General features: G+C 51.4%; 2 protein-coding genes across 12 annotated transcripts; both read left to right on the top strand.

Annotated features, from left to right (window-relative positions):
- Positions 1–6,887: 6,887 nt before the first annotated feature.
- Positions 6,888–16,061, top strand: FDPS (farnesyl diphosphate synthase). 3 transcript variants are annotated; one of them, XM_005203608.4, is made up of 10 exons: positions 6,888–6,914; positions 8,047–8,209; positions 9,311–9,451; positions 13,296–13,376; positions 13,520–13,642; positions 14,017–14,105; positions 14,202–14,274; positions 14,964–15,041; positions 15,143–15,277; positions 15,802–16,061. In XM_005203608.4, the coding sequence occupies exons 2-10, from the start codon at positions 8,069–8,071 to the stop codon at positions 16,000–16,002; spliced, it is 1,062 nt and encodes a 353-aa protein (XP_005203665.1). In that variant the 5' UTR covers positions 6,888–6,914; positions 8,047–8,068; the 3' UTR covers positions 16,003–16,061.
- Positions 16,062–16,164: 103 nt separating this feature from the next.
- On the top strand, positions 16,165–26,415 carry RUSC1 (RUN and SH3 domain containing 1). 9 transcript variants are annotated; one of them, XM_003585837.6, is made up of 11 exons: positions 16,165–16,526; positions 17,222–18,673; positions 18,959–19,369; positions 20,421–20,519; positions 20,684–20,760; positions 20,873–21,047; positions 21,120–21,225; positions 21,407–21,453; positions 22,631–23,180; positions 23,877–24,005; positions 25,703–26,415. In XM_003585837.6, the coding sequence occupies exons 2-11, from the start codon at positions 17,308–17,310 to the stop codon at positions 25,869–25,871; spliced, it is 3,129 nt and encodes a 1,042-aa protein (XP_003585885.2). In that variant the 5' UTR covers positions 16,165–16,526; positions 17,222–17,307; the 3' UTR covers positions 25,872–26,415. The 9 variants fall into 9 exon arrangements, with proteins under 9 accessions (XP_003585885.2, XP_005203845.1, XP_005203847.1 ...); XM_005203788.5 differs by having other exon boundaries at positions 20,684–20,766; XM_005203790.5 differs by lacking the exon at positions 18,959–19,369 and having other exon boundaries at positions 16,422–16,526.
- Positions 26,416–26,905: the final 490 nt, after the last annotated feature.

The following is a 26,905-nucleotide window of genomic DNA, read 5'->3' as shown; positions in this document are numbered from 1 at the left end:
GGAAGAAGGCTTTGCACATCTCAAATAGCCAGACTGCCTATCAGGGACTGTCTCAACCTGGCCCTTGTCTCCACTTTCTGGCTTTTTTTTTTTTTTTTAGTTTTTAAAAATTAAAAATTTTTTTTTATCTTTGGCTCCGCTGAATCTTTGTTGCTGCACATGGGCTTTCTCTAGTTGCAGTGCGAGTGGGGGCTACTCATTGCAATGGCTTCCCCTGTTCCGAGGCCTGGGCTCTAGAGTGCGGGCTCGGTAGTTGTGGCACATGGGCTTAGTTGCCTTTCAGCGTGTGGAATCCTCCCAGACCAGACCAGGGGTCGGACCCCTGCTGCCTGCAGTGGAAGTGTGGAGTCTTAACCACTGGACTGCCTCAGTTCAGTTCAGTTCAGTCGCTCAGTCATGTCCGACTCTTTGTGACCCCATGAACCGCAGCACGCCAGGCCTCCCTGTCCATCACCAACTCCCGGAGTTCACCCAAACCCATGTCCATTGAGTCCGTGATGCCATCCAACCATCTCATCCTCTGTCATCCCTTTCTCCTCCTGCCCTCAATCTTTCCCAGCATCAGGGGCTTTTTCAATGAGTCAGCTCTTTGCATCAGGTGGCCAAAATATTGGAGTTTCAGCTTTAGCATCAGTCCTTCCAACGAACACCTAGGACTGATCTCCTTTAGGATGGACTGGTTGGATCTCCTTGCAGTCCAAGGGACTCTCAAGAGTCTTCTCCAACACAACAGTTCAAAAGCATCTATTCTTCGGTGCTCAGCTTTCTTTATAGTCTAACTCTCATATCCATACATGACCACTGGAGAAACCATAGCCTTGACTAGACAGACCTTTGTTGGCAAAGTAATGTCTCTGATTTTTAATATGCTGTCTAGGTTGGTCATAACTTTCCTTCCAAGGAGTAAGCATCTTTTAATTTCATGGCTGCAATCACCACCTGCAGTGATTTTGGAGCCCAGAAAAATAAAGTCTTTCCACTGTTTCCCCACCTATTTCCCATGAAGTGATGGGACCGGATGCCATGATCTTAGTTTTCTGAATGTTGAGCTTTAAGCCAACTTTTTCACTTTCCTCTTTCACTTTCATCAAGAGGCTCTTTAGTTCCTCTTCACTTTCTGCCATAAGGGTGCTGTCATCTGCATATCTGAGGTTATTGATATTTCTCCCAGCAATCTTGATTCCAGCTTGTGCTTCATCCAGCCCAGTGTTTCTCATGATGTACTATGCCTAGGAAGTCCATATTTTGTATTGTTTTCAGTCTCCATTCTCTTTTTTCCCTTTCTTTTTTTGGATTATAGTTGATTTACGATGTGATAACTTCTGCTGTACAACAAAATGATTCACTTATACATTTATATATGATATATATAATATATATATAATACACCTTTTAAAAATATTATTTCCCATTATGATTCATCATAGAATACTGAATATAGTTCTCTGTGCCATATGTAGGGCCTTGTTGTTTATCTATTCTTTATATAATAGCTTACATCTGCTAACCCCTCACTCCATCCCTTCCCAGTCCCCTCCCCTTTGGCATTGATATCAACTTTCTAGCCATCTTCCTCCTGGCCTTCTAGGAGCTCCACCTGCTACAAAGTGCATTCTAGGGAATTTCTCCTCAACGACCTTATTTCATGTGGACCTGCAATGGCTTAGGAATGCCTGGCCAGCTGCATGGGGCTGAGAGGGGAAGGGTGGGATGGTTTGGGTATGGGGGAAATCATGGTATAGGATGAGGAAAGTGAAATGAGGCTTTCCTTTGGCCAAAGGCCAAAGCTCTGTGCCTTTCTCTGAGGAATTTCCTAGCACCTGAGGTTCTGTCGACATGATCTCTCATTTCTTTTGAGGTTCCACTTTTTTCCTTACAGACTCCTGTCTCAAGGTGGAGGCAGACTGGCCTAGAAACCCAACCCTGCCAAAAGGTAGCAATGTCACACCCTCCTTGCTTGGGTCGCAGTTTACTACGTAATGATGTTTTCCTAGACCTCTCCCTAGTTCTACTCCAGGTAGGTACAATAAGTTTTATTGTCATAAAATATGCTTGACATAAAATTTACCATTGTAACCACTTTTAAGTGTACAGTTAAGTGGCATTACGTACATTCACACTGTTGTGCAACAATCATCACTACCCATTTCAAGAACTTGTAAAATCTCAACAGAATGAAATGCGGTACCCAGTAAATGATAATTTCCTATTCTTCCCTCTCCCTGCTTTCTGGTAGCCACCATTCTACTTTCTGTCTCTATGAATTTGATTACTCTAGTGGGATCAAAAGTAAGGGGAATCATACAGTATTTTTTCCTTTGTGTCTGGCTTGTTTCACTTAGCACAACGCTTTCAAGATTCATCCATGTGGTATCATGTGTCAAAATTTCCCTTTTTTAAGGCTCAATAATATTCCGTTTATAGGGGTACTCTTTCTGCCCCCTTCTGATGCCTATGTCAGAAGCTTTCTCTATCTCCTTTATACTTTAATAAAACTTTACTACACAAAAGCTCTGAGCGATCAAGCCTCGTCTCTGGCCCCGGATTGAATTCTTCTCCTCCAGGGTGTATTCGCGTGATTCAACAACAGCCTTTCACTCTGCCCTCTGGTTTATGGTTCTTTTCTCTGCCTATGACCCATTGTGCTTTTTTTCTCCCTCAGTTCTACTTATGAAATATAAAACATTTTAAACTAATTTCCAGATTTTTTTGCCCTTTGAAAATAGTTGCATTCAATTCTTAATGAGTTACTTAGAAGAGAGCACCACTACCTCCTTTGTAAAAGGAATCTGAATTAAATTTAAAGTTTCTGCCACAGATTCAGGTAGTCATACTGCAAACACCACCGACTATTCTAAATCAGCCCAGTTAATTCTTGGGTGCCATACTGACTGGCTCTGAGACAAATTTGTTTTTGTTCTGTATTTTTGCCATTGTTGATGTCTTGCCACTACTGTTGACCAAGAGTCATCATGACATAATTGTCATTACCTGATCTTATGTGATTTGGTCAGTGCTGCTTACTTTGTTGTCATATCAACATAATCAGTGAATTGTATGTATTGTTGGTACCAATCATGTTGAATTTACTTGCTTTTCACAGTGTCTTTTAAAAGATTGTTATAATTTACTATTTAAATAAAAATATATGTATGCATAATGTCCTGAGCACAGAACAGCATGACTCTAAGTATAAAAAAATCTAAAAGTATTCTTTAAATGAATTATCAAATTAATATTCTAAGTGAAAAGAAAATCATGTGATAGTGTCATTGGTAAAATTTTTTTTCTTTTTTAGTGGTGTATAAAATGTTTTGTTTCACACTTACATTTTTTAAGAGGAGGCACTGTACCTAACAAATACTGTATGGTCTAACTTTTCATACTGCCTGAGATGGCCAAGTGACTTAGTTCCACACATTGAGATATGATCAGAAGTCATTGGGTTGGGATTTTAAAAAAGACAAATGAGAAAAAGTAAAAAAAAAAAAAAATTCCATTTATGTATCAATGTATACCACATTTTGTTTATCCACTCATCTGTTGATGGACCCTTGGGTTGCTTCCACTTTTTGGCTGTTGTGAATAATGCTGCAATGAACACTAGTGTACAAGTTTGTTTGTATCTCTATTTTCCTTTGGGTATATCCCTAGGCGGGGCATTTCTGGGTCATACGGTAATTCTCTGTTTAATATTTTGAGGAACCATCAAACTGCTTTTGTTAGCAACTGTACCGCCTTACATTCCCACTAGCAATTTATGGGGATTCAAATTTCTCTGTCCTCACTGATGTTTGTTATTTTCAGTTTTTTTTGTTTTGTTTTTGCTATAGCTAGTCTAATGTGTAAGTAGTATCGCATTATGGTTTTGATTTGCATTTACCTAATGATGTGGGTGGAGAAGGCAATGGCACCCCATTCCAGTACTCTTGCCTGGCAAATCCCATGGATGGAGGAGCCTGGTGGGCTGCAGTCCATGGGGTCACTAGGAGTCGGACACGACTGAGTGACTTCATTTTCACTTTTCACTTTTATGCACTGGAGAAGGAAATGGCAACCCACTCTAGTGTTCTTGCCTGGAGAATCCCAGGGATGGCTGAGCCTGGTGGGCTGGCATCTCTGGGGTCGCACAGAGTTAGACACAACTGAAGCAACTTAGCAGCAGTAGCAGCAGCAGCAATGATGCTGGGAGGGATTGGGGGAGGAGGAGAAGGGGAAGACAGAGGATGAGATGGCTGGATGGCATCACTGACTCGATGGATGTTGAGTCTGAGTGAACTGCAGGAGTTGGTGATGGACAGGGAGGCCTGGTGTGCTGGGATTCACGGGGTCGCAAAGAGTCGGACACGACTGAGCAACTGAACTGAACTGAACTGAATGACTAATCGTATTGAGACTCTTTTCAAGTGCTTATTGGCCATTTGTGTATTTTCTTTGAAGAAATGTCTACTTAAGTCCTTTGCCCATTTTCTAATTGGGTTGGTTGTGTTTTTGTTGTGGAGTCTTAGAAGTTCTTTATATATCTTGGATATTGAATCCTTATGAGGTATATGATTTGCAAATATTTTCTTCCATTTTGTAGTGTTTTTTCCAGTCATGATAGTGCTCTTTGATGTACGAACATTCTTAACTTTGATGAAGTCCGATTTGCCTTTTTGTTGTTGCTGTCATTGCCTATGCTTTTGGTGTCACATTTAAGAATCTATTGCCAAATCCAAAATATGAAGGCGTACCCTGGAACCAGAGATTAAATTGCCAACATCCGCTGGATCATGGAAAAAGGAAGAGAGTTCCAGAAAAACATCTATTTCTGCTTTATGACTATGTCAAAGCCTTTGACTGTGTGGATCACAATAAACTGTGGAAAATTCTGAAAGAGATGGGAATACCAGACCACCTGATCTGCTTCTTGAGAAATCCGTATGCAGGTCAGGAAGCAACAGTTAGAACTGAACATGGAACAACAGACTGGTTCCAAATAGAAAAAGGAGTATGTCAGGGCTGTATATTGTCACCCTGCTTGTTTTAACTTCTATGCAGAGTACATCATGAGAAATGCTGGGCTGGATGAAGCATAAGCTGGAATCAAGATTGCTGGGAGAAATATCAAGAACCTCAGATATGCAGATGACACCACCCTTATGGCAGAAAGTGAAGAGAAACTTAAAAATCCTCTTGATGAAAGTGAAAGAGGAGAGTGGAAAAGTTGGCTTAAAGCTCAACATTCAGAAAACTAAGATCATGACATCCGGTCCCATCACTTCACGGTAAATAGATGGGGAAACAGTGGAAACAGTGTCAGACTTTATTTTTCGGGGCTCCAAAATCTCTGCAGATGGTGACTGCATCCATGAAATTAAAAGATGCTTACTCCTTGGAAGGAAAGTTATGACCAACCTAGATAGCATATTGAAAAGCAGAGACATTACTTTGCCAACAAAGGTCTGTCTAGTCAAGGCTATGGTTTTTCCAGTGGTCATGTATGGATGTGAGAGTTGGTGAAGAAAGCTGAGCACCAAAGAATTGATGCTTTTGAACTGTGGTGTTGGAGAAGACTCTTGAGAGTCCCTTGGACTGCAAGGAGATCCAACCAGTCCATCCTAAAGGGGATCAGTCCTGGGTGTTCTTTGGAAGGAATGATGCTAAAGCTGAAACTCCAATACTTTGGCCATCTCATGCGAAGAATTGACTCATTGGAAAAGACTCTGATGCTGGGAGGGATTGGGGGCAGAGGAGAAGGGAATGACAGAGGATGAGATGGTTGGGTGGCATCACCGACTCGATGGACATGAGTTTGGGTGAACTCCAGGAGTTGGTGATGGACAGGGAGGCCTGGCGTGCTGTGATTTATGGGGTCGCAAAGAGTTGCACACGACTGAGTGACTGAACTGAACTGACTGACTGGCCCTTATGTTATCTTCTATTTTATGGTTTCAGTTTTTATATAATTATCCATGGTGGGTGGGTAAGGGGTGTGTGTGTGTATAAGGGGTGTGTGTGTGTTTAAGGGGTGTGTGTGTACAGGGTGTGTGTGTGTGTGTGTGTTACCCATGATGTGTGTGTAAACTTGTATGTGTGTATTACCCATGGTGGCTGGTAAAAAGTGTTATGTGTAAAGGGTATGTGTGTGTAAGGAGTGTGTGTGTATAGGGTGTATGTATATGGGGGGTGTGTGTGTTGGTAAGGAGTCTGTGTGTGTGTACGGGGTGTGTGTGTGTGTGTGTGTTACTCACGGTGGGTGAGTAAACTGTGTGTGTGTACGTGAGTGTAGGGATAAAGGTTCTGGTTTCTGCTTGAGTCTTCGCTTTGAGCACTTAAAGCACTTTATATACTTTATAGGGTGTTATCCTAATTTAACAAATAAGGGAAGGTAGTTTCAAAGCCGTCAATTGAGGCTCAGAAGTTATATGATTTGCCCAAGTTAGACAACCAGTTAAGTAGCCAGGTTGGTCCCCCTGGGGTTTTAGTAACGTGCTACTCAACTGCACAGGAAAATAATGACAATTTGAGTAGTAAAGAACGACTGTTGAGAGCCTGAGTTCAAGCAATTCCAAACCTGTTTCTCTTTCACTACGACTCCTTACAACCTCACCCCATCTTCCGCCCACTCCAGCCCTCTTAGCTTTAGGTCCCGGGGGGCAGACCTTCCATTGGCTGTTGGTTACAGGGCCTCATGCTCTTACGAGGGGAAGTAGCCAATCAATGTGGCTCGTCTCCGCCCAGCCAGCCCGCGCTAGATCGCGTAATCGTTGCCCCTCCTGTGGCATGTCGGGAATTGTAGTCTAGTGAAGCATTGCTGCCTATAGTGAAAGGAGGTCGAGAACTACTAGATCCAGCGACCCGAGCGCCGAGCGGTCCAGCTTTTAGGAGTACCCCTCCAACAATCTGGATCTGCAACCCGCATCCAGGAACAGGTGAGAGAGGTTGAGGGCTGGGACCGGAGGCAGGGGCTAGAAACTCGGTCTTACCTCTGTAGCGCAACTTTAAGGCACAGGAGGTCCAGTCTGTTGCGTCGCTGTTCCCCCGTTTTGGGAATTGGTGGGACCGACTGGCTGACACCGTGGATGTGCAGAAACTCCCAAACTCTGCCATGTGGTTTCCTGGAATCCCAATATAACTGCACCCTGCTTTGCTCTTCCGCTGCGAACCCTACCCACCCACCCAGTGTTGCTCCGAGGCTGTCAGCACAATCCTGGCTCTGTGAGGGTCCAGTCCCAGAGCCCCAGACTACATGTCCATAGTACCCAGGGGTTCTGCTTTCACGTGTCAAAGCCTGCGCTCCCCTCTTCCTGCCTACCGAGGGAGACCTGGGTTCTAGATTTGGCGCTGCCATTCCTCCGATATCCTCCTACCTCCTAGAGCCTCAGTTTGGCCTCCATAAAAGAGGGTGATATAAAAATCCTCCCAGCCCCCGGTCCTGAGGTCCTTTACTCTGGATTCTCCAGTCTGTGCTCCAGAATTTAGAGGAAGAAAGTAAGAGTAGAACAATTCCAGAGGCTCCCTGGTGGAGGCGTTAACGGTTCCTCAACCGGGTAAAGTTAGGTGGCTTTGAGTCCTAGCCTTCTTATTTTAAGTGTGATCAGCTGAGTCTCGGTTACCCAGCCGTACTTTTTGTTCCCTGCATTTCTTTCTGTAAGTGCCCTCCAGCTTAGCCCAGAAGAGAGTGGGGCATTCTGGGTACAGAGGTGAAAGGTTGGAGGGTGACTTGGGGAGCTGACAGCGTGCATCTGCCTCTGGTGCTTGCCCCTGCAGGGAGTGCTCAATGCCCCCTGCCTATGCCACCTCCCATGCTGCCCCTGTCCCGCTGGCTGAGATCTGTGGGGGTCTTCTTGCTGCCAGCCCCGTGCTGGGTGCCCCAGGACAGGTTGCTGGGTCCCCTACAGCGACCCACCCTGGGGCACGGGTGCCCAGTCCTGGGGGCCTGGCACAGTGCCCGCTGCTGGCGGCAAGCGTGGACAGAGGAGCCTCGGTGAGTTTGGCAGGGGTGAGGGGCCTTGGGGAGGGGAGCAGCTGATTAGGTTTCTGACTTGTCCTCCTTCTTGTCAGAGCATTTTACTCCTCCCTCAGAATGAATGGAGACCAGAAATTGGACGCTTACGCCCAAGAAAGGCAGGATTTCATCCAGCACTTCTCCCAGATTGTCAAGGTGCTGACTGAGGAGGACATTGGGCATCCAGAGATAGGAGATGCCATTACCCGACTCAAGGAGGTGAGGGATTTACAACTTGAGAGGGTGAACCTTTGCAATCTCTGCACATGTGTGGGGTCTCTCTCTGGCTCTGGGGTGACTTTTGACAGGTGTCGGAACAGACTTTTATCTGAGAGACTCTGGGTCCATTCTGGAGGGGGCGGAGCCCGGGCAGGTCCAATCAATCCAGCTTTGTGGTTCTGGTAGGCCAGACATACTGCTTTGCATAGGGGTTGAGCTCCCTGGGAGTGAAGGCCTTGATCCGGGTAAGTCTTTGATTTTGTTGAGACAGGGAATTAGGTGTCCAGAAATCATAAGGGGCTACCTTGGCAGGGACCTGGGAGGAAGGGAGGAAGCAGTCTGAGGTGGGGCTGAGGGAAGGTAGTGTTCCATCAGAAACCCCTCCTCTAGGGCAGGAACTGTTTTTTGAGATACCTAAGTTGCCTTATTCTTTTGGAGTATCTAGCAATTCTTTTTGTAATGCTGTCTCATTTGTCTGAGGCAAACTAAGGAAAAGGAAGTCTGTACTGGGATGGAGATTAAAAAGGGAAGTCTTCCCAATGAACTCCCATCTGGTTGACAACAGGGCAGCAGAAGGCGTTGCCACTGAAGGAGTAGTGGATGGTCCCCCCAACCTGAGTGCCCTCCAAGCTGTCCTCTGGCTAATTTGGGGAGGAGGGGGCTTGTCTTAGTTAAGTGAGAGTCTTTTTATTTGCAGATAGGCTGAACTGTGAAGTGGGGTGCAGAGGAGGTGGCTGAGAAAGGAGGAATGGGGATGGGAGAGACCTGAGCTAGCCATTCCCTTGGCACGCACAAGAGTTTTCCCCGGGTTCAAGCCCTGTCTGGGTTTGGGAGCAGATTTTAATCTCCAGTATGGAGCCTTCCAGTGTTCTGAAGAAGACAACGCAGAGAGAGCCTGGGGACTGGGGAACTTCCAGCTGTGCTCCACAACTTGGAAGAAGCCAAGAGAGTAGTAGTTCAGAGGCTGCCTGGAGGAGGGGTTGGGATTGAGGAGGATAAAGTTAGGTTCCCTGGTCGCCGGTGGGAGAAAACAAGGAGAAATCTCAGAATAGCTGCTCCGCAGACCCTGATGCCTTCCTTGTCCCTCTGCTCTTTCCCCAGGTCCTGGAGTACAATGCCATCGGAGGCAAGTACAATCGGGGTTTGACGGTGGTAATAACCTTCCGGGAGCTTGTGGAGCCTGGGAAACAAGATCCTGACAGTCTCCAGCGGGCCCTGACTGTGGGCTGGTGTGTGGAACTGGTGAGAAGGATGGGGAACAGCAGGCGAAGACGAGGTTTACTAGAGTGGGGGTGCCCTGGGTGGGATGGGGTGGGACAGGAGGGATGGGCCTGAAACTCGCTTCTCGGTTGTGTTTCTCTGCCTCTCGTGTGCTGGGGCCAGACTTAGTGAATAAGGGTTAACACATGGGGAGGCTGTTTTACCAGAAGGTACATGTTTCACCTGTACTCTGGCGGTGGGCCCGGGCCTTGGAACTGGCCGTGAAGTTGTCAGCTCTTTCTTCTGAGTAGAGGACAGCCACAAAAGTGAGATAGTTCTTCTACAAGATTATTCTATGGCAGAGATTGAAAACTCGAAGCCTGTTGGTAGTTTTTGAAAATGTTTTAAAATTAAGTTCCCTAAATCTAACAAAAGGAGAGATTTCACATGAAACCCCAGATGTCTTGTATCACATGGAAAATTGCTAGATATGGGTCCAGAGTCCCATATAGCAACAGTTGGCCGAAGTTGAAGCCACTTCCCCAAGACTGGAGATGGACTGTCTTGTGTGGATCTGTCTGTTTTGCTCAGTCTTCCTGTCTCCAAGCTCAGTTGGTTCTTGAAGGTGTATGGTTTGCTCACCTGGCCTAAAGTCTCCATTTTAGGCTTCCCAGGGGGACTAGGTTCTGGAGCTGGGGGGTGCTAGGCCCTGAGGAGTGGGGAGATGAGCCCAGGAGGGAAGACGCTCTGGGCTTGGTGAATGACGGGTGATCCTGGCCTGTCGAGAGGAGCAGCTGGCCTGAGGGAGGGTGTGATGAGCTCAGCACCGGCCACGCTGCACTCTTGGCGTGAGCAGATCAGGTGGAGCTATCTGTCCTGCAGGTGGTGGAATTTCCAACCTAGAGCTTGTAAGGGAGATGGGGCTATACAGTAGGGATTTGCCTCCAAGGGGGTAAAAGGATGATGGCCTCACTGAGGATGGGGCCCCTGGTGACAGAGGTGCCCTTCTAGGGATTGGTGGTGCTGAGGAGCCCATAGCCACAGACAGCAGGCAAGGAGTGAAGGGCAGGACGGTAAGGGTAGAGCTGTGGCGGACTCAGCAGCTCACCCGGTAAAATCAGTTGTTACTAACCTTAGCTGCGCTGTGGGTTCACCTGCAGTTGGGTTGGTTTGTTTTGACCAAACCGTGCTGCTTGTGGGATCTTAGTTCCCTGACGAGGGATGACCCTTGGTCCTGGCAGTGAAAATGCTGAGTCCTAACCACTGGACTTCCAGGGAATTCCCATGTTTTCTTAAACGCAGCTGCACTGTGACCACTTCCCTTAAGATTCCATTTGAGCAATGCACCATTGTTTTGGATGATTTTTGTTATAATCTCTGCTTTTATCTTCCTTTCGCTTCTACCACATCTCCTTCAACCTCTTTTCTATTTCAGCATTTACCTCCTAAAAACAAGGACATTTGCCTATATAACCACAATAGCATTTTCACATCTGTCTTAGTCTGTTTGGGCTGCTATAACAAAATAAGGTGGTTGGATAACGTCACTGATTCAATGGACATGAACTTGGGCAAACTCTGAGGTAGTGAGGGACAAGGAGGCCTGGCGTGCTGCAGTCCATGGGGCTGCAAAGAGTTGTACACAGCCTAGCGACTGAACAACAGCAAAATACCAGTGACTGGGTAACTTATAAACAACAGAAAATTTCTCTCTTACAGCTCTGAAGGTTGGGATGGCTGAGATTAAGGCACCCACATGACTGGGTCTTACCAGGAGTCAAGACTTCTCTTCCTGATTCATAGCCAGCATCTTCTTGCTGTGTCCTCAAGTGGAAGGGCCAAGGGAGTGCTTGGAGGTCTCCTTCATAGGGGCACTAATCCCTTGCATGAGGCTTGCACCCTCATGATCTGAGCATCTCCCAAAGGGTCCACCTTCTAATACTGTTATCTTTGAAGTTGAGGATTTCAACATAAGAATTTTGGGGGGAAGCATTCAAATCAGAGCAACAGTCGTGATAGTTAACATTGATATCATAATATTACCTAATATATATTCCATATTTAAATATTCATAATTCTTCCCCAATTGTCTACTATAAGGTGTTTTTTTGTTTTTTTTTTTTTAAAAAAACATCTAGGATCCAAGCAGAAGTGATGCATTGCATTTGTTAGTTTTTCTTCAGTCTTTAGAATACTTCCTCCATTATAACAGACTTTTTTAAAGTCTAGGCCAATTATTTGATAGAGTGGCTCACAGCCCAGTCTGATTCGTATCTAGAGGAAATAGGCAAGGAGGCATTTCGGTAAGGATGCAGTGTGGGTAATGTAGATGTGCTTCTCGCTACTTCCCACTGTGACATATACCTGGGGAGATTACTAAAAAACCCAACCCAATACTGTGGTAAAACCACTGTAGGTTTAATGTTCTCCTAATAGATAGAAAGTGCAGTTGGTGGGGGCAGAGGAGACTGAGGGAGGCCACGGAATGAATGCCCTTCAGAGGCGATCTTGGTTGAGTGGTGCTGGTTGAAACCAGCTGGCCCTTGTAGCCACTCGGGGGAGGCAGTGGAGCTGTGGCTTCAGGGAACAATGCCACTCCACATAGACACACTGTAAATAAAATGTGTGCCCCAATGTGGAAAGCCCAGGCCCCACTCCAGGGCGACGTCAGAGGGAAAGGTGCAGATGGAGACCTCCTTCCCGAGGACTTGGCCTGGAACGACAATAGCCCTTTCGGCACTGTGCACAGCTGAGCTGGTAGCTAGTGGTGGGCACTTCCTCTGAGCCATGCAGATCCACTGGAGCACACACACAAGACATTAAAAACCATGTCTTCAAGGAATTCCCGTAGTGCTCCATTGGTTAGGGCTCAGCACTTCCACTGCTGAAGTAGGGCCCAGATTCAATCCCTGGTCGAGGAACTAAGATCCCACAAGCCATGCGGTGTGGCCAAAAAGAAAAAAAACACACCATGTCTTCACAAGCTGTTTGAGGGAGCCGGAATATGTAGCCTGGCTGCTAGAATTATCTCTGGGAGAAGTTACAGTGCTTCATTCTCTCATGTATTTCTTAGACAAACATTTATGGGCCAGCACTGTGCTGGGCTTTGGGAATGCCATACAGTCAAACACCTCGTCTGTGCCTCAAGGTAGTTCACAGTCCTGCAGGGAGCCAGCATAGTCTGGTACTTTCCAGGAGGCTGGCACTCAGAAGAGGAAGCCCTTTGAGGATGTTTAAGAGCCATGGGTGAAAGTTACCAGGAGTCAGACTTCAGTTCCACCCCATTAGACTCAGGCTCCTAAATGAGCTTCCTGAGGTGGGGTTTTGTTCCTGTTTGCTGGAGTGGGTAAGCAGTGCCCGGAGAGAAGGCAGGAACCAGCCTTTCTTGTTCCTGAAGTCATGTAAAGTCACGCTGCATGAAAAAATCTTGTTTGAAACCCTCCCCGAAGTTTTTGGCCAGGGAGGAGTACAGTATATGAAGATATTTCATCATCTCCCTGATACCAGGGATTGTCTGGAGATCTGTTATGTCTCTTACTCTGAAAACAAAGGAGTTTTTTGTCCCTTTTTATAGTTGGGAAGCCTGAGCCAAAGAAGTCATACAATCTTCCAAAGTCCCACAGCCCAGATTAAAAGTCCTCAGTGAACTTCCCTGGCAGTGCAGTGGTTGAGATTCCATGCTCTCAATGTAGGGGGGCACAGGCTTGATCTCTGGTTGGAGAACTAAGATCCCGCAAGCCACACAGTGTGGCCAAAAAAACCAGTCCTCAGCCTCATCCTGACCTACCTTCCCTGTTGAGTGATTCTTAAAAGCAGCATCTACTGCTAGTAGAAGGAACAATCATAAGGAGCCCTGGGACTCTTATTCCACTTTCCATCCTCCTAGCTCCAAGCCTTCTTCCTGGTGTCAGATGACATTATGGACTCATCCCTCACCCGACGGGGGCAGACCTGCTGGTATCAGAAGGTAAGTGGGCGGGAAGGTAGCGCGGTGGGCATGGCAACAGACCACTGGGAAAGGGTCACATGGAGCCTATGGAGGAGGTGTTATGGGTTTTTGGTGTGAGTCTAGGCCAGAAGTTGATTGCTTGTTTTCTGTGTCCCTGACAGCCAGGCATAGGTTTGGATGCCATCAATGATGCTTTCCTTCTGGAATCATCCATCTACCGCCTGTTGAAGCTGTACTGTCGGGAGCAGCCCTATTACCTGGACCTGATCGAGCTCTTCCTGCAGGTGTGGTGCCGACTAGGGCTCCCACAGTGGCCTTGGCCTCTATGGGACATTCTCGTCCAGATATGCGATGCTCACTGTCCTCTTTGGGACAGTCTTGTTTTAGGGTGATACACAGGTTTGCCTGGAAGGGGAAGTAATTGAGGGAGGGAGTGGGGGCGGGTGGTGGCGGCGGCTTGCTTGTGTCTCTGTGATTGAAAGGAGTGGTAAAGGGCATGCGTGTGACTGTGTGGGCCTTGAGTTTGGGAGCCCTCTCTTCCTCCTCCTGTCTTTCTGACCACCCGGTTATCAACTACTGTGGGATGTAGGGCCCAAGATTTCAGAGTTCTCCAGCCCTGGAGAAAGCCCAGTTCACAGGCCATCTTCCTGCTCCTTAGAGTTCTTATCAAACTGAGATCGGACAGACCTTGGACCTCATCACAGCTCCCCAGGGCAACGTGGATCTTGGCAGATTCACAGAAAAGAGGTGAGGGACCATGGGAACCATATCTGGACAGTGAGAGGGAGGGCTGGGAGGGGGTGTATAACCCTTCTAAGGAGTTTATCTTCTCCATGCATGCAGGTATAAGTCTATTGTCAAGTACAAGACAGCTTTCTACTCCTTTTACCTTCCTGTAGCTGCTGCCATGTATATGGTGAGTGAGTCTCTTCATCCCTTGCTGCCCTGCTCATGTGGGCCTTTCAATAATGAGGCCACGGAGCAGGCATGCCCCGACTAGGAATGGCTGAGAGATATGGAGCAAGCTACTTAATCTTGCTGAGTCTGTTTCCTCAGCTATAAGATGTGGATAAAATCCCCACCCGTGGGACTAATTATAAAAAAGAACTGAGTGGTTTACATGAAAGTGGACAGCCCATCAAGGGGGAACAAGGAATTCTCCATCTGTGTACAGTAGTAGGAGTGGGGAGGAGATAATTCAGGCTGAGGGAGAAGACTAGATTCAAAGGCAATCCATGGGGTTAACTATCTATGCTGACCTTCTCCAAGTTTCCTTTCCATAGTGAAAGAATTTGGAAATGGTAAAAAAATTAGGAAGCAGGATCAGAGCGACTCAGGAACTGAGCCTTGTGAGAGAAGAGAGTCTGACGGCCTCCAGAATGGACTCATCTCTGCTGTGACTTGCAAGAAGACCCATAGCTAAAATCAGTGGGATAGGGGGTGGACCGTCAGCCAGGACTTCCTTTATCAGGGAAGCCAAGGGTGTCTGAAAGGAGAGAAGACTTAGGGGGTCTGTACTGGGGCAAGACCCTCTTCGTGGGAGGAAGCAGCCAGGAAGATGCAGGCACCTCTGGTGTATGACTTGTTAACCCCCTTTCTCTGTAGGCGGGCATTGATGGGGAGAAGGAGCATGCCCATGCCAAGAAGATCCTGCTGGAGATGGGAGAGTTCTTTCAGATTCAGGTAGAAAGGCATGGGGCACTGGCAGAAAACAGGCTCCAGCTTTGCTCCTTCCCTGCCTTACAGCCTCTTCGTTCCTTCTTTTCTGCACCCCCTCTGCCCAGGATGATTACCTCGATCTCTTTGGGGACCCCAGCATGACGGGTAAGATCGGCACAGACATCCAGGACAACAAGTGCAGCTGGCTGGTGGTCCAGTGTCTGCAGCGGGCCTCTCCAGAGCAGCGCCAAATCCTGCAGGTGCCTGAGGCTGTGCTGTGGGTCCCCAAGCCGTGGAGTAGGGGAAAGAGCAGTGGTTTTTCAATGGGGGTGATTTGACACACACATGCACGCACGCCCGCCCACCCTGGCATTTGACAGTGTTAGGAGACATTTTTTTTTTTGTCATCATAACTTGGTGTGTGTGTGCCTGTGCCACTGGATCCCTAGTGGGTAGAAGCCAGAGATGCTGCCAAATACCACACATACAGTAGCTTCCCACAAAGAACTGTCTGGCAGAAATTTCAAATGGGCCACGGGTTGAGAAATCCTGGGGTAGAAGAAGCTGAGGCCTGAACCCCACTGACTGAGTGAGCATTTGGGAAGGGGGCGGCGTGGGGGTGGGGGCTGGAGTTTGAGATCATAGCTACTCAGAGACCCTTGAAACTGGAGGCAGGAATGGAATGAATAAATGGCATTGGAGAGGTTCTGGATGGGGGAGTGGAGGGACCTAGAGGTGCGGGGGTAAGGCTAATAAGCCCGTTTTCCTACCCCCGACCCTTCAGGAGAACTATGGGCAGAAGGAGGCTGAGAAGGTGGCCCGAGTAAAGGCGCTCTACGAGGAGATGAATCTGTCGGCTGTGTACATGCAATACGAGGAAGACAGTTACAACCACATTATGGGTCTCATTGAGCAGTATGCTGCGCCCCTGCCCCCAGCCATCTTCCTGGGGTTAGCACAAAAGATCTACAAGCGGAAAAAGTGACCTAGAGTCTGTGAAGGTGGGGAAAGGAGGCTTCTTAATAAATTATTGTCTAACCTGTAGTTCTTCCGTTTCTGCTTATGCCAGCCAGGGGCGCAGCTTTGTCCAGAATGGGCAGGGTGGGGGTCAGTTGCATGGAAGCCGGAACCCCCTTGGGACTAAAAGGTCCCTTCAGTGGGACCTTGCTGCTGCTGCTAAGTCGCTTCAGTCGTGTCCGACTCTGCGACCCCATAGACGGCAGCCCACCAGGCTCCCCCGTCCCTGGGATTCTCCAGGCAAGAACACTGGAGTGGGCTGCCGCATCAAAAGCCATTGAGCTGGGCCTGGGTGGGTGACACAGGCAAAAGCGTCAAGCGCTGGGGGCTGGGTCTGAGGCTCGCCACGCCCATGCGTGGAGGGGCGCGGCTGCGCAGCGCTGGCGGGTCGTCCCAGCGCCCCTCCCCTCCAGTCTGTGCGGGCTGGGCGGGGACCGCAGCCGCGGAGCCGGACGCGGCTCCAGACTCCGGAGCGGCTGCAGGAGGACCCAGGTGAGGATGACTTGGCCTGCGGGTGTGGATGGATGGATCAGGGCTCGCGGGGTGGGGCAAGAGAGGGGAGCAGTAAAAAATAGAGAAGGGGTGGGGTGGAGCTGCACCATAGAGACAAGTGCAGAGAGAATGGGACAGACATGCTGGTGTTCGCAGCAGGGTGAAGGTGCGCCGCAGCTGTAGGCTGGAGCCCGGGGCCGAGGCCCGTGCCGGCCGGCCTGTCCGGTGGAGTTGACAGGCTGACGGTTGCTCCTGCAGCTCGATCCTTTCCCCCACGCCTGCCCCTTTCCTGCATTAACCAGCCGGACGCACGTCCCCCAACTCCATTTCAGATCATCTGGGCGGGGCCTCTCGACCCTTTCCCCTGGGAGTGAGGGGCAGGGCCAGATTGCAGCAGAGAGGACCCAGGGTCCCTTCTTGGCCCCATCCTTTTACAAGCCTCCGCACCTCCAAGGAGATCGAGGGCGCAGCCGCATTCTCTGACCCTCCCCGCCCCATTCTCGGGGGTGGGGATTACATTCGACTCCACCTGCAAACACTGCAGCGGAAACTAATAGCCAGTCGATGTTATTTGCATATCATTTAAATATTGTCCAAGGGGCCGTTCCACGCCTGCCCCAGCACCTAAGTCACCTTGGTGTCCTTCCCGCGGCCCGCACCCTCGCTGGCTGGGTTTCACTATCCCTCTCTTCTAGGGCTGCATCTGCGGTTGCCAGGCAAGTGGATTTGAGAGGCCTGATCCTCCTCATTCTCTAGAGGCCATCCCGTCGCCGCCGGCACCATGCTGTCCCCTCAGAGGGCCTTACTCTGCAACCTCAACCACATCCACCTCCAGCATGTCTCTCTAGGCCTGCATTTGTCCCGCCGTCCGGAGCTCCGGGAGGGGCCCTTGAGCACATCCCCTCCCCCAGGGGACACCGGGGGCAAGGAGAGCCGGGGCCCCTGCAGTGGGACCTTGGTGGACGCCAATTCCAACAGCCCAGCCGTGCCCTGCCGATGTTGCCAGGAGCATGGGGCAGGCCTAGAAAACCGTCAGGACCTAGCACAGGAGGAGGAGGGGGCTGCCTCTCCCTCAGACCCGGGCTGTTCCTCCTCTCTCAGCTCCTGCTCAGATCTTAGCCCCGATGAGTCCCCCATCTCAGTCTACTCCAGGGACCTCCCTGGCAACGAGGATGTTCACCCTCAGCCCAGCATCGTTCCCCTGGAGCAAGGCTCGCCCCTGGCTTCCGCAGGCCCAGACACCTGCTCCCCAGACAGCTTTTGTTGCTCTCCGGATTCCTGCTCTGAAGCTTCCTCTCCATCCGGTCCAGGCCTGGACTCCAATTGTAATGCCCTGACCACTGGCCAGGACCTCCCTTCCCCAGGGCTAGAGGAAGAGGAGGAGGCCGAGGAGCAGGACCTCCCTACCTCTGACCTCCCAGAGGCTGATGATGAGAAAATCGATGCTGGGAAAACCGAGCCCAGTTGGAAAATCAACCCCATTTGGAAAATTGACAAAGAGACAACTGATGCTAGCTGGAAAATAACTGAGAACAATAACTCGGGTTGGAAAGTCAATGGGAATACTATTGAATGTTGGAAAACTGAACATGGAAAATTCGACTCCAGTTGGAAAACCAATACAGGAATAACTGATTCTGGTTCGAAAACTGATGCAGGGAAAATTGATGGGGGATGGAGAAGTGACGTCAGCGAGGAGCCGGTGCCCCACCGGACAATCACGTCCTTCCACGAGCTGGCCCAGAAGCGCAAGCGGGGCCCAGGGCTGCCCCTCGTGCCGCAGGCCAAGAAAGACCGCAGTGACTGGCTCATCGTCTTCTCTCCCGACACCGAGCTGCCCCCCACAGGGTCGCTCGGCAGCTCCCAGGCGCCTTCCCGGGAAGTCACCACCTTCAAGGAACTCCGGTCCCGAAGCCGGGCTCCGCCCCCGCCAGTCCCGCCCCGAGACCCCCCAGCTGGCTGGGCCTTGGTCCCACCTCGGCCCCCACCGCCACCCGTCCCTCCCCGGAGGAAGAAGAACCGACCTGGGCTGCAGCCCATAGCAGAGGGGCAGCCCGAGGAGGGCAGGGTGGGCAGCCCAGCTGCTGGTGAGGAGGCCCCAGCTTCAAAGGATCCGGAGCAGCCAGGTCCTCAGGCTGGCACTGAAGGTACGTGGCCATAGGAGGTGGCGAGAGGAGGGCTGGCCTTTGGCCTCCCTACACCTCCAAAGCTTCCGACCCGACCCCCTGTCTCCCCTCCATTCTGTGTGACCCATCCCACCCATCCTTCCCGTCCCCTGCTACCGGGAGCGCTCCGGGAAAGGGAAACTGGGTGGGTCCTTGGGTTACGGGGACTAACTCTTTGCTCCCTCTTTCTCCCGCCCCTCCTTGCCTGGCTGCCCATCCCGCTGGCCTCCTACCCCTCCGCATCTACCCCGCCAATCCCGCCTGCAGCCGGTCCCCTCCTGCTCCCTCGGCCCCTGGTTTTTCGGTTCTCGGCTGACGGGCGCCCCCTGTTGCAGGGTGGGAGCGCGGCCGCAGCTGGGTCTCTGCTCCTGGCGCCTCTGGCTAGCTGGCCAGGCGCTGGGCTGCGGCTCCTGGGGGCACCGAGTACCCCGGAGGAGCAGCTGCTGCCCGTCCGCCTGTCCCCGGTGGGGGCCTATTCGCCTCCAGCTAGGGGGGACCTTCCCTGCCTGGCCAGCCCTGAGCTGGCACTGCTGCTGTCCCCGCTCTTTCCCAGAAGTAGCACCTTCCCCCCCGTGGCTTCCCCACCCTGCCAGGTACCCGCCCCCCCGCTGCCACGGCCACCTCGTCCGCCGAAGGCCCCTCGCTGGACCAGGAGCCCACCGCCTCCGCCCAGGCTACGTAAGACGGATGGGGGCCAGCCCCGCGGGCCACGCCTCAGGCGGGGCTGCCCCGCCCACTCCAAAGCCCCACCCATCCTCGGCCAGACCTTTGCTTTAGTTTTTTCCCGGGTTACCCGGCTGGGTCCAGCCCTTCGACCTGGGCGATTCCAAGATCGTTGGTCCTGGGGAGTCTGGTCTTGGTAACTCCCCGGGCTGGGCGAAGTTTGCTGCTTTCCCAGCTGCGTGGCCGGGACATAGTGGATATAGGCTTAGCCAGCTTCCACGCACAGCTTAAGGGGGTCCCAGCAAGGCCATTGTTAAGGACCTTGGGTCACACCCTCTGTGGAATTCCCTGGCCAGTGCAGTTCGAGCCTGACCCCCACCTTGTACGGGAAGGGTGAAGGGTGAAGTTCGCTTAGCTCACTGGCCGAAGGGGGTTCTAGTCACTCCTTCCCCCTGGGGCCAGCCCCAGTGGGCTGCAGCGAGGGGCCCTCTGCCTAGCTGGCGCAGGACCCAGGTTTCCCCTTTCCGGCGCCTTCCAGCCTCCCAATCCTTGGGTCTGCTCTCCCTCCGTCTCTCCTCCCATTCCCGTCTGTCTGTCTTTCCATTGGTCCAGGCTCCCCACGTGCTCCTTGGGTCCCCGCGGACCTGACGTCCCCCCCTCCCCCTCCACCCCACCGCCGGCCAGGGGGTGGGGGGGAGTGGCGGGCACAAGGCTGCCCCTCCCTTCCCTGCCCTGTCATCTCCCGCCTTTCAGGGCCCAGCCTGGCAGGCGGGAGGGAGGTGAGCACGGCTGCCCCACGCTGAGACTTCCGGGATCGAGGAGTGGGAGCTGGGCCGTGAGGAAGGGAAATGGGAACCGAGAAGTGGGGAGCAGGACGGCAGTACTGAGATATGTGCAGGTTTTCACTCCGGGTGCTGCCCTGTGCTCCCCGCAGCCCTAGGCTCCTTTTCCCAAGACTTCAGGGGCTGGGGTGTCTAGACCCATAGGATATGACCCTTGCGAAAGCCTGGAGTCCTTGGGGGTGACCCCTGGTAAGTGTCAGTGCGTTCTTCTTCCCTTATCCCAGTCCGTAGTTCCTGGTCGTTCGCCGGCGTCCCCGGGGCCCAGCGACTGTGGATGGCAGAAGCCCAGAGTGGGACTGGCCAGCTGCAGGAGCAGAAAAAAGGTAGGACACCCTGACTTTTGACCCTTGGTTTGGAAATCAACTTCCCCTCACTTAGGCCCTCCTCTCTCAAATTGTATGAACTGGCCTCTCCGAGTCCCTCGGAGTTTGCCTGGGGAGAGACAAAGGGCTTTGACGCTTCTTCTCTTTCCCGGCCCCGCTCCCAGGTCTCCTGATAGCTGTTAGTGCTTCAGTGGATAAAATCATCTCGCACTTTGGGGCCGCCCGGAACTTGGTTCAGAAGGTGAAGGTGCCTGTAGGGAGGGTGTTGGGGGGTGAGGAGGGGCATGTAGCTCTGAGGGCACAGGGGAAGGCTGGAGGTATCCCTGGACCCATGCCCATTGCGCCGCCTCCAGGCCCAGTTGGGGGATAGCCGTCTGAGCCCAGACGTGGGGCACCTGGTGCTGACCACCCTCTGTCCGGCCCTCCATGCCCTGGTGGCCGACGGGCTGAAGCCTTTCCGGAAAGACCTCATCACTGGGCAGCGGCGGAGCAGCCCCTGGAGTGTGGTGGAGGCGTCTGTGAAGCCAGGTGAAGGGGGCGAGTGTGGGACTGGGCAGAGGGCAGGGCTGGGGTCTGGCTGACGGCGCCCTGTGTCCTCAGGCTCCAGCACTCGTTCCCTCGGTACCCTGTATAGCCAGGTCAGCCGTCTGGCCCCGCTGAGAAGCAGCCGTAGCCGCTTCCACGCCTTTATCCTGGGCCTCCTCAAGTGAGTGGCCTTCTTTCTGGTGTCCCTCCCACAGCCTGGGGACTGCAGGGGTGTCCTGGGTGGGATATATGGTGGTTGCCCCATGTCCCCAGAGAAGGCCTTCCCTGTCCTGGTCTTATTTCCCATCCTCCACCCACAGGGGGCTGGTGTCCTAACTTCTATTCCCTCCTCTCTCCCCCAGCACTAAGCAGTTGGAGCTGTGGTTTTCCAGTCTCCAGGAAGATGCAGGTCAGAGGCTCAAATGGGCTTTGAGAGGATGGGCTTGCTAGACTAGGGGGAGTAGGAAAAGGGATCTCTTCTGATGGTTCCCCCTGATGCCAGAATGCTCTCGATCCAGATCTCCAATCTTACTACTCTTCTGTTTGGAACTCTTTTTGAAAAATTAATTTATTATTTATTTGGTTGCATTGGGTGTTCATCGCTTTGCGTGGCTTTCTCTAGTTACAGCTAGTGGGGGCTATGCTTCATTGCTGTGAGCGCGCTTCTCATTGTGGTGGCTTCTCTTGTTGCGGAGCACAGGCTCTAGGGTGCTTGGGCTTTAGTAGTTGCGGCACATGGGTTTATCTACTCCGTGACACGTAGAATCTTCCCAGACCAGGGATCGAACCTGTGTCCCCTGCATTGGCAGGTGGATTCTTATCCACTGCACCACCAGGAATGTCCTGCTTAGAACTCTTTTAAGGAGTCTTATTAATAGGAGAAATGCCCCTAATCCTCACTCTAACCTGCAAAGACTTGGTTATCTGGCCTTTGCCTTCAGGTCTGGGGCTTTTCTTGGTCAACAGTCTCCTTTTCAGTTCTTTCTGCCCCAGGGCCCTACTTTTGCTGTGCCTCCTTCTCCAGTAGGGCTTCCTGCTCCTCCTGCCTCCTCATTAACTTTCATTCATCCTTTGGGTCCTTCTTCAGTGAGGCTCCACCCCCATTCCCTACCCCACCTACCCATTTTGCTCCCATAGCCCTCAAGTCCTCCTTTTTGTTACTTATATACTTGCTACTGGGCATCCCAAGTGGCACTAGTGGTAAAGAATCTGCCTGCCAATGCAGGAGACTCAGGAGATGAAGGTTCGATCCCTGGGTTGGGAAGATCCCCTGGAGGAGGGGACAGCAATCCACTCCAGTATTCTTGCCTGGAGAATCATGGACAGAGGAGCCTGGCGGGCTACGGTCCATGGAGTTGCAAAGGGGCACGACTGAATGGATGCAGCATGCATGCATACTTGTTCCCACACCCCTCTCTGGGTGGTGGTTCCACAGCAGGGATGTGGCTGCCCTGTATCCTGCCGAGTCCCCTCTCTGCCCCAGTGCCCAGTGTAGAGCGAGGCCCAGGAGGGTGTTTGTTGACTGGCCAGCTGAAGCCCTTGGAGAGGCCCAGAGCAGGGGCTGATGGTAGCCTGCTCTTTCCCAGGCCTGCTGTCCCTCCTGTACCTGCCCACTGGCTTCTTCTCCCTGGCCCGGGCTGGCTGCCCCTCCTTGTCCACGGAGCTGCTGCTCCTGCTGCAGCCATTGTCGGTGCTCACCTTCCACCTGGACCTGCTCTTTGAGCACCACCACCACCTGCCCCTGGGGCCGCCTCAGGCCCCACCCCCGCCAGGCTCACCTCCAGCCCTGCAGCAGACTGTGCAAGCCGTGCTGCACTGGGGGGGTCGGCTGGCCCAGAGCCTCCGGGGGGCTTCTGGGGAGGCCCCTCCGGGCCCTTCAGCCCCCTCAAGCTCTCCCAGCCCCTGCAGCTGGTGGGAGCAGCTGACCCAGGCCTCCCGGGTCTATGCGTCTGGCGGCGCCGAGGGCTTGCCTCTTCCCCGGTGGGGGTCCCGGCGCACCCAGACTGCAGCTGAGGCCACACAGGAGAGGTCCCCGCACACAGAGGAAGCAGCACCAGGCAGAGGCGTATGGCTGGGGAGACTGTTTGGAGTGCCTGGGGGCCTCGCAGAAACTGAGAGCGGAGCCCCTAAGTCCAGGTAATGGGGTCCCTGGCCCCCTCCATGACCTCTGACCCCCTCTCAGAGCCCTCAGTCAGCCCAATTTGTTTGTTTTTGGTGCTCTGGGTGCTGGCAGGATCCTGACCAGGGATTGCGCTCAGGCCCTGGCCGTGAAAGCAGAGTCCTAACCTTTGGACCACCAGGGAACTCCCTCAGTCACTCTTAATTTGAAACTCGGTAGGGATCCTTTAGGTCCGAGGTTGACAGCCTGGCTTTTCTACAGCCATGATGGTTATATTCTTAAGTCATGAACTTTTGACAGTTATTAAATACCTGCATGATATTGTCCACTTTTCCTCTTGGCTCTCAAAGCCAAAAATACTTTCTGGCTCTTTAGAAAAAAAGGAAGTATTTGCGGACTCCTGCTCCAGGGTTTGACCATTGGTGGCTCCTTAGTGGCTTCAGGTACTCTTTAGTGACCCTCTGGAGCTAAGCCTGCTGGTTCCGTAGGTCCCTTTGTGGCTTTTGGTGTGGTAGACCTCCATTGTCACCTCCCTAATCACCTTAAAGGCAACTGTGTCCCAAGACTGCCACTCTGCTCTCAGCAGCGACCAACTCCTGACCTCTTGAAACGCAGTTGGGTCCCTCAGCCTCTCCCTCCCTCCAAGGTCCCAGATCCTTGGTGGTTTTTCTGGAGGTGGGGTGACCTCTGTGACCCTGCGTCCTTTCCTCCAGGAGACCATCCAGCTGGTTGCCCCCGACAGTGAGTGTGTTGGCTCTGGTGAAGCGGGCGGCGCCTCCTGAGGCTCCCTCATCTCCTAAGGAGCTTGAGGTCTCAGAACCCAGCACGGTGCAGACCCACAGGTAAGGAGGGTCAGGGAGAAAGCACTGGCGTGCACGTGTTATGTTACATGTGTGGGTTTTTCTGACTTCACGTGGATGGGAGGTGATGTAAAGTCAGACAGTGTTTGGTTTTGCATTGCATCTTTGCTGTTTATTATGTGTGATACTAGTTTCTCTGAACCTTTAGTTTCTTTTTCTGTAAAAAGAGGATACTTTATATTTTTTTAATGGTTGTTCTGAAGACTAAACGTGATTTTATAAAAGTATTAGGCACATAGAAGGTGCCCAGTTACTGGCCAGTTTTATTACTGTATGAGTGTACGATGAATGCGTGTGTGTCCGCTGGGGGACTGGGCTTCCCTTTAGTGGGGCCTTCTAATTTGGCACCAGGGGCTGTGTCATCCTTGGGGTCTGGCTTCTTTTAGGTTCTCAATCCATTGAATTTGGCTTCTTTTTTTGGGGGGGGGGTGCTGTCTTGAGTCTTTGTTGCTGCTCGGGCTCCTCTCTAGTTGTGGTGCACAGGCTTCTCAATGCTCTGGCTTCTCTTATTGTGGAGCAGGGCTCTAGGATGCAACAGCCTCAGTAGTTGTGACTCTTGGGCTCTAGAGCACAGGCTCAGTAGTTGTGGTCCATGGGCTTAGCTGCTCCGTGGCATGAGGGATCTTCCTGGATCAGGGATGGAACGCGTCAGGGATGCAACCCCTGAATCAGGTTTCTTGATTTTCCATTCAAGTACTTTTCAAGTACATACTATGTGCTTTGCATTATACTGGAGGAGGGAATCTCTGCCCTCAAGGAGCTTGTAGTCTAGTGGGGATACCAGTTAATAAATCAGCACTTACAATTCTGTGTGCTAAAGACTCTGGAAAAGGAAGGTAGTCCTTTGGAGCCATACAGACAGGGCTTCTTCCCCAGGTCTGGGGACTCAGAGAAGCCTAGTGATGGTGTGGGCTATGCATCTTGCAGAAGGAACAGGATGCAAAGGTGGAGAAGTCAAAGTGTGGTAAGTGAGGAACTATGAGTACATGGCTGGAGTGGAGGATCCTGGCAGTGGTGACAGGGAGGTCAGAGGTGTCAGTAGACCAGTGAAGGAAGCTGGGTATCACTCCGAGGCAGTGGGAACCACTGAAGGGTCTTAAACCCAGGGATGATAAGTTTTAGAAGGATCTCTACTGCTGTGTGGAGAATGGAGAGGGTGGTCAGGATTCAGGCAGACCAGTTAGATTATATGCCAGTGGTCCAGAAGAGTATAGAGGCCTAAACTAAGATGATGGGAGTGAAGCTGAAGATAAATGGAGTGGTGGGAGAAACCAATATCAAACAGGTTTTGGTGACTGATTGGGTGTAGAGACTGAGACCCCTTGTTTTTTACCAGGAATAACTGTATAGGTGATGCCATTTACCACTACAGGGGACCTAAAAGGAGGGACCAGTTTGGAGGGTTAAGATGAGTTATTTAACTTGCGTATGTTGAATATGAAGCACCAGAGAAGTACAAATTACATTAAATAAGGAGCTAAAGAGTGGGTCTGGAGCTTAGGAGAGGGCTGGGGCCCCAAACAAATCAACATGTTGAAGAGACGTGGTCCCCATGAGCCCAACTCATGTTTACTGAGCTGAACCAACAGGGACATACATCCCGCGGAGGGGGGAGGTGAGGCTGGCGACAGGGACCCCCACCTCACTTCATCCCAGCATCTCCCTCTGGCTCCTCACAGGGCAGTCCGGGCTCTCTGTGACCACACTGCTGCAGGACCTGACCAGCTGAGCTTCCAGCGAGGGGAAGTGCTGCGTGTCATCGCCACTGTGGATGAGGACTGGCTCCGCTGTGGGAGGGATGGAGCGGAGGGGCTGGTACCCGTGGGGTATACCTCCCTTGTTCTCTAGGCCTAGCACCTGTTCCTTTCCTGCACCTCTCTCTCCCTTCTGTCACCTGGGAATGGAATGGCCTGTGAATACTCACCCATGTATACTGACTGTCCCCAAAGTATCTTCCCTGTCTGCAAAATGACACTTTCCTCCCATAGCCATTTCTGCTAATACCTAAAATAAACTTTTTTCCTTCCTTCCTATACCCATCTATAAGGTGAAATCTGCTCTTCGAAAATATATAAAAACGAATTTCCCTCCATGCCATCTCTTTCCTCTTTCCAATCTGTATTCTGCAAAATGGAAATCTAGCCCCCTGTATCTTCTTCCTCCATAAGTGGACTGCACCTCTATATACGCCTCAGTTCCCAAGACTTGAAGGGCCTCTATAGTCTTCTTCCTGTGTATGGAACCTTCCCCCACCTCACCCATCCCGCATTGCCTGTATTTATGATGTACTCATGCTGGACTAGGTGCTGAAGTCTGGACACCCCTGGTGGGTGGGCCTGTGGGGTCAGTCTGTCTCCTTCCTCCTTTGTCCCAATAAAGAGTGGGAGTTGAATGTGTCGTCACTGTGGGTTTCAGGACATAGGCTATGGGGGAGGGGCGGGAGGCTGTGTCGTGGGGAGCCCAAGGGAGATGCTTCCTTCCTAGCTGGGTCTAGTTCTGTTCCTTGAAAGGTAGCCCGATTGGTGCCTGACTCACTGACGTGCATCTCTAGTCTGAGACTTGATTGCTTTGCTTAGACTGATACAGTAGGATCCTGAGTAGATTCGGGAGAGCTGGGAAGACTTAGCCCATGAAATTGTACTTACAAGCTTCATAGCTGAGGTGATGGGAAAGATTAAAAGGTGTTAAAAAGGGACATTCCGTGGTGATATAATTTTAGAAGCATAATAACTTGACATCTATTACTTTGTTAGGAGTTAATGAGTTTCCTTTCAGTCTTTTGAAATGAGAATAGTTAAATGCTCTAGAGCCTGGAGGATGGGGGTAGAAATCACTACAAATGATTGCCTATAGGAGAATTACTAAAAGGTTAGTAGAAAGCT

The sequence above is a fragment of the Bos taurus genome, chromosome 3, assembly GCF_002263795.3.
Source record: "Bos taurus isolate L1 Dominette 01449 registration number 42190680 breed Hereford chromosome 3, ARS-UCD2.0, whole genome shotgun sequence".
Taxonomy (NCBI): Eukaryota; Metazoa; Chordata; class Mammalia; order Artiodactyla; family Bovidae; genus Bos; species Bos taurus.
This window is presented reverse-complemented; position numbering and strand designations above follow the sequence as displayed.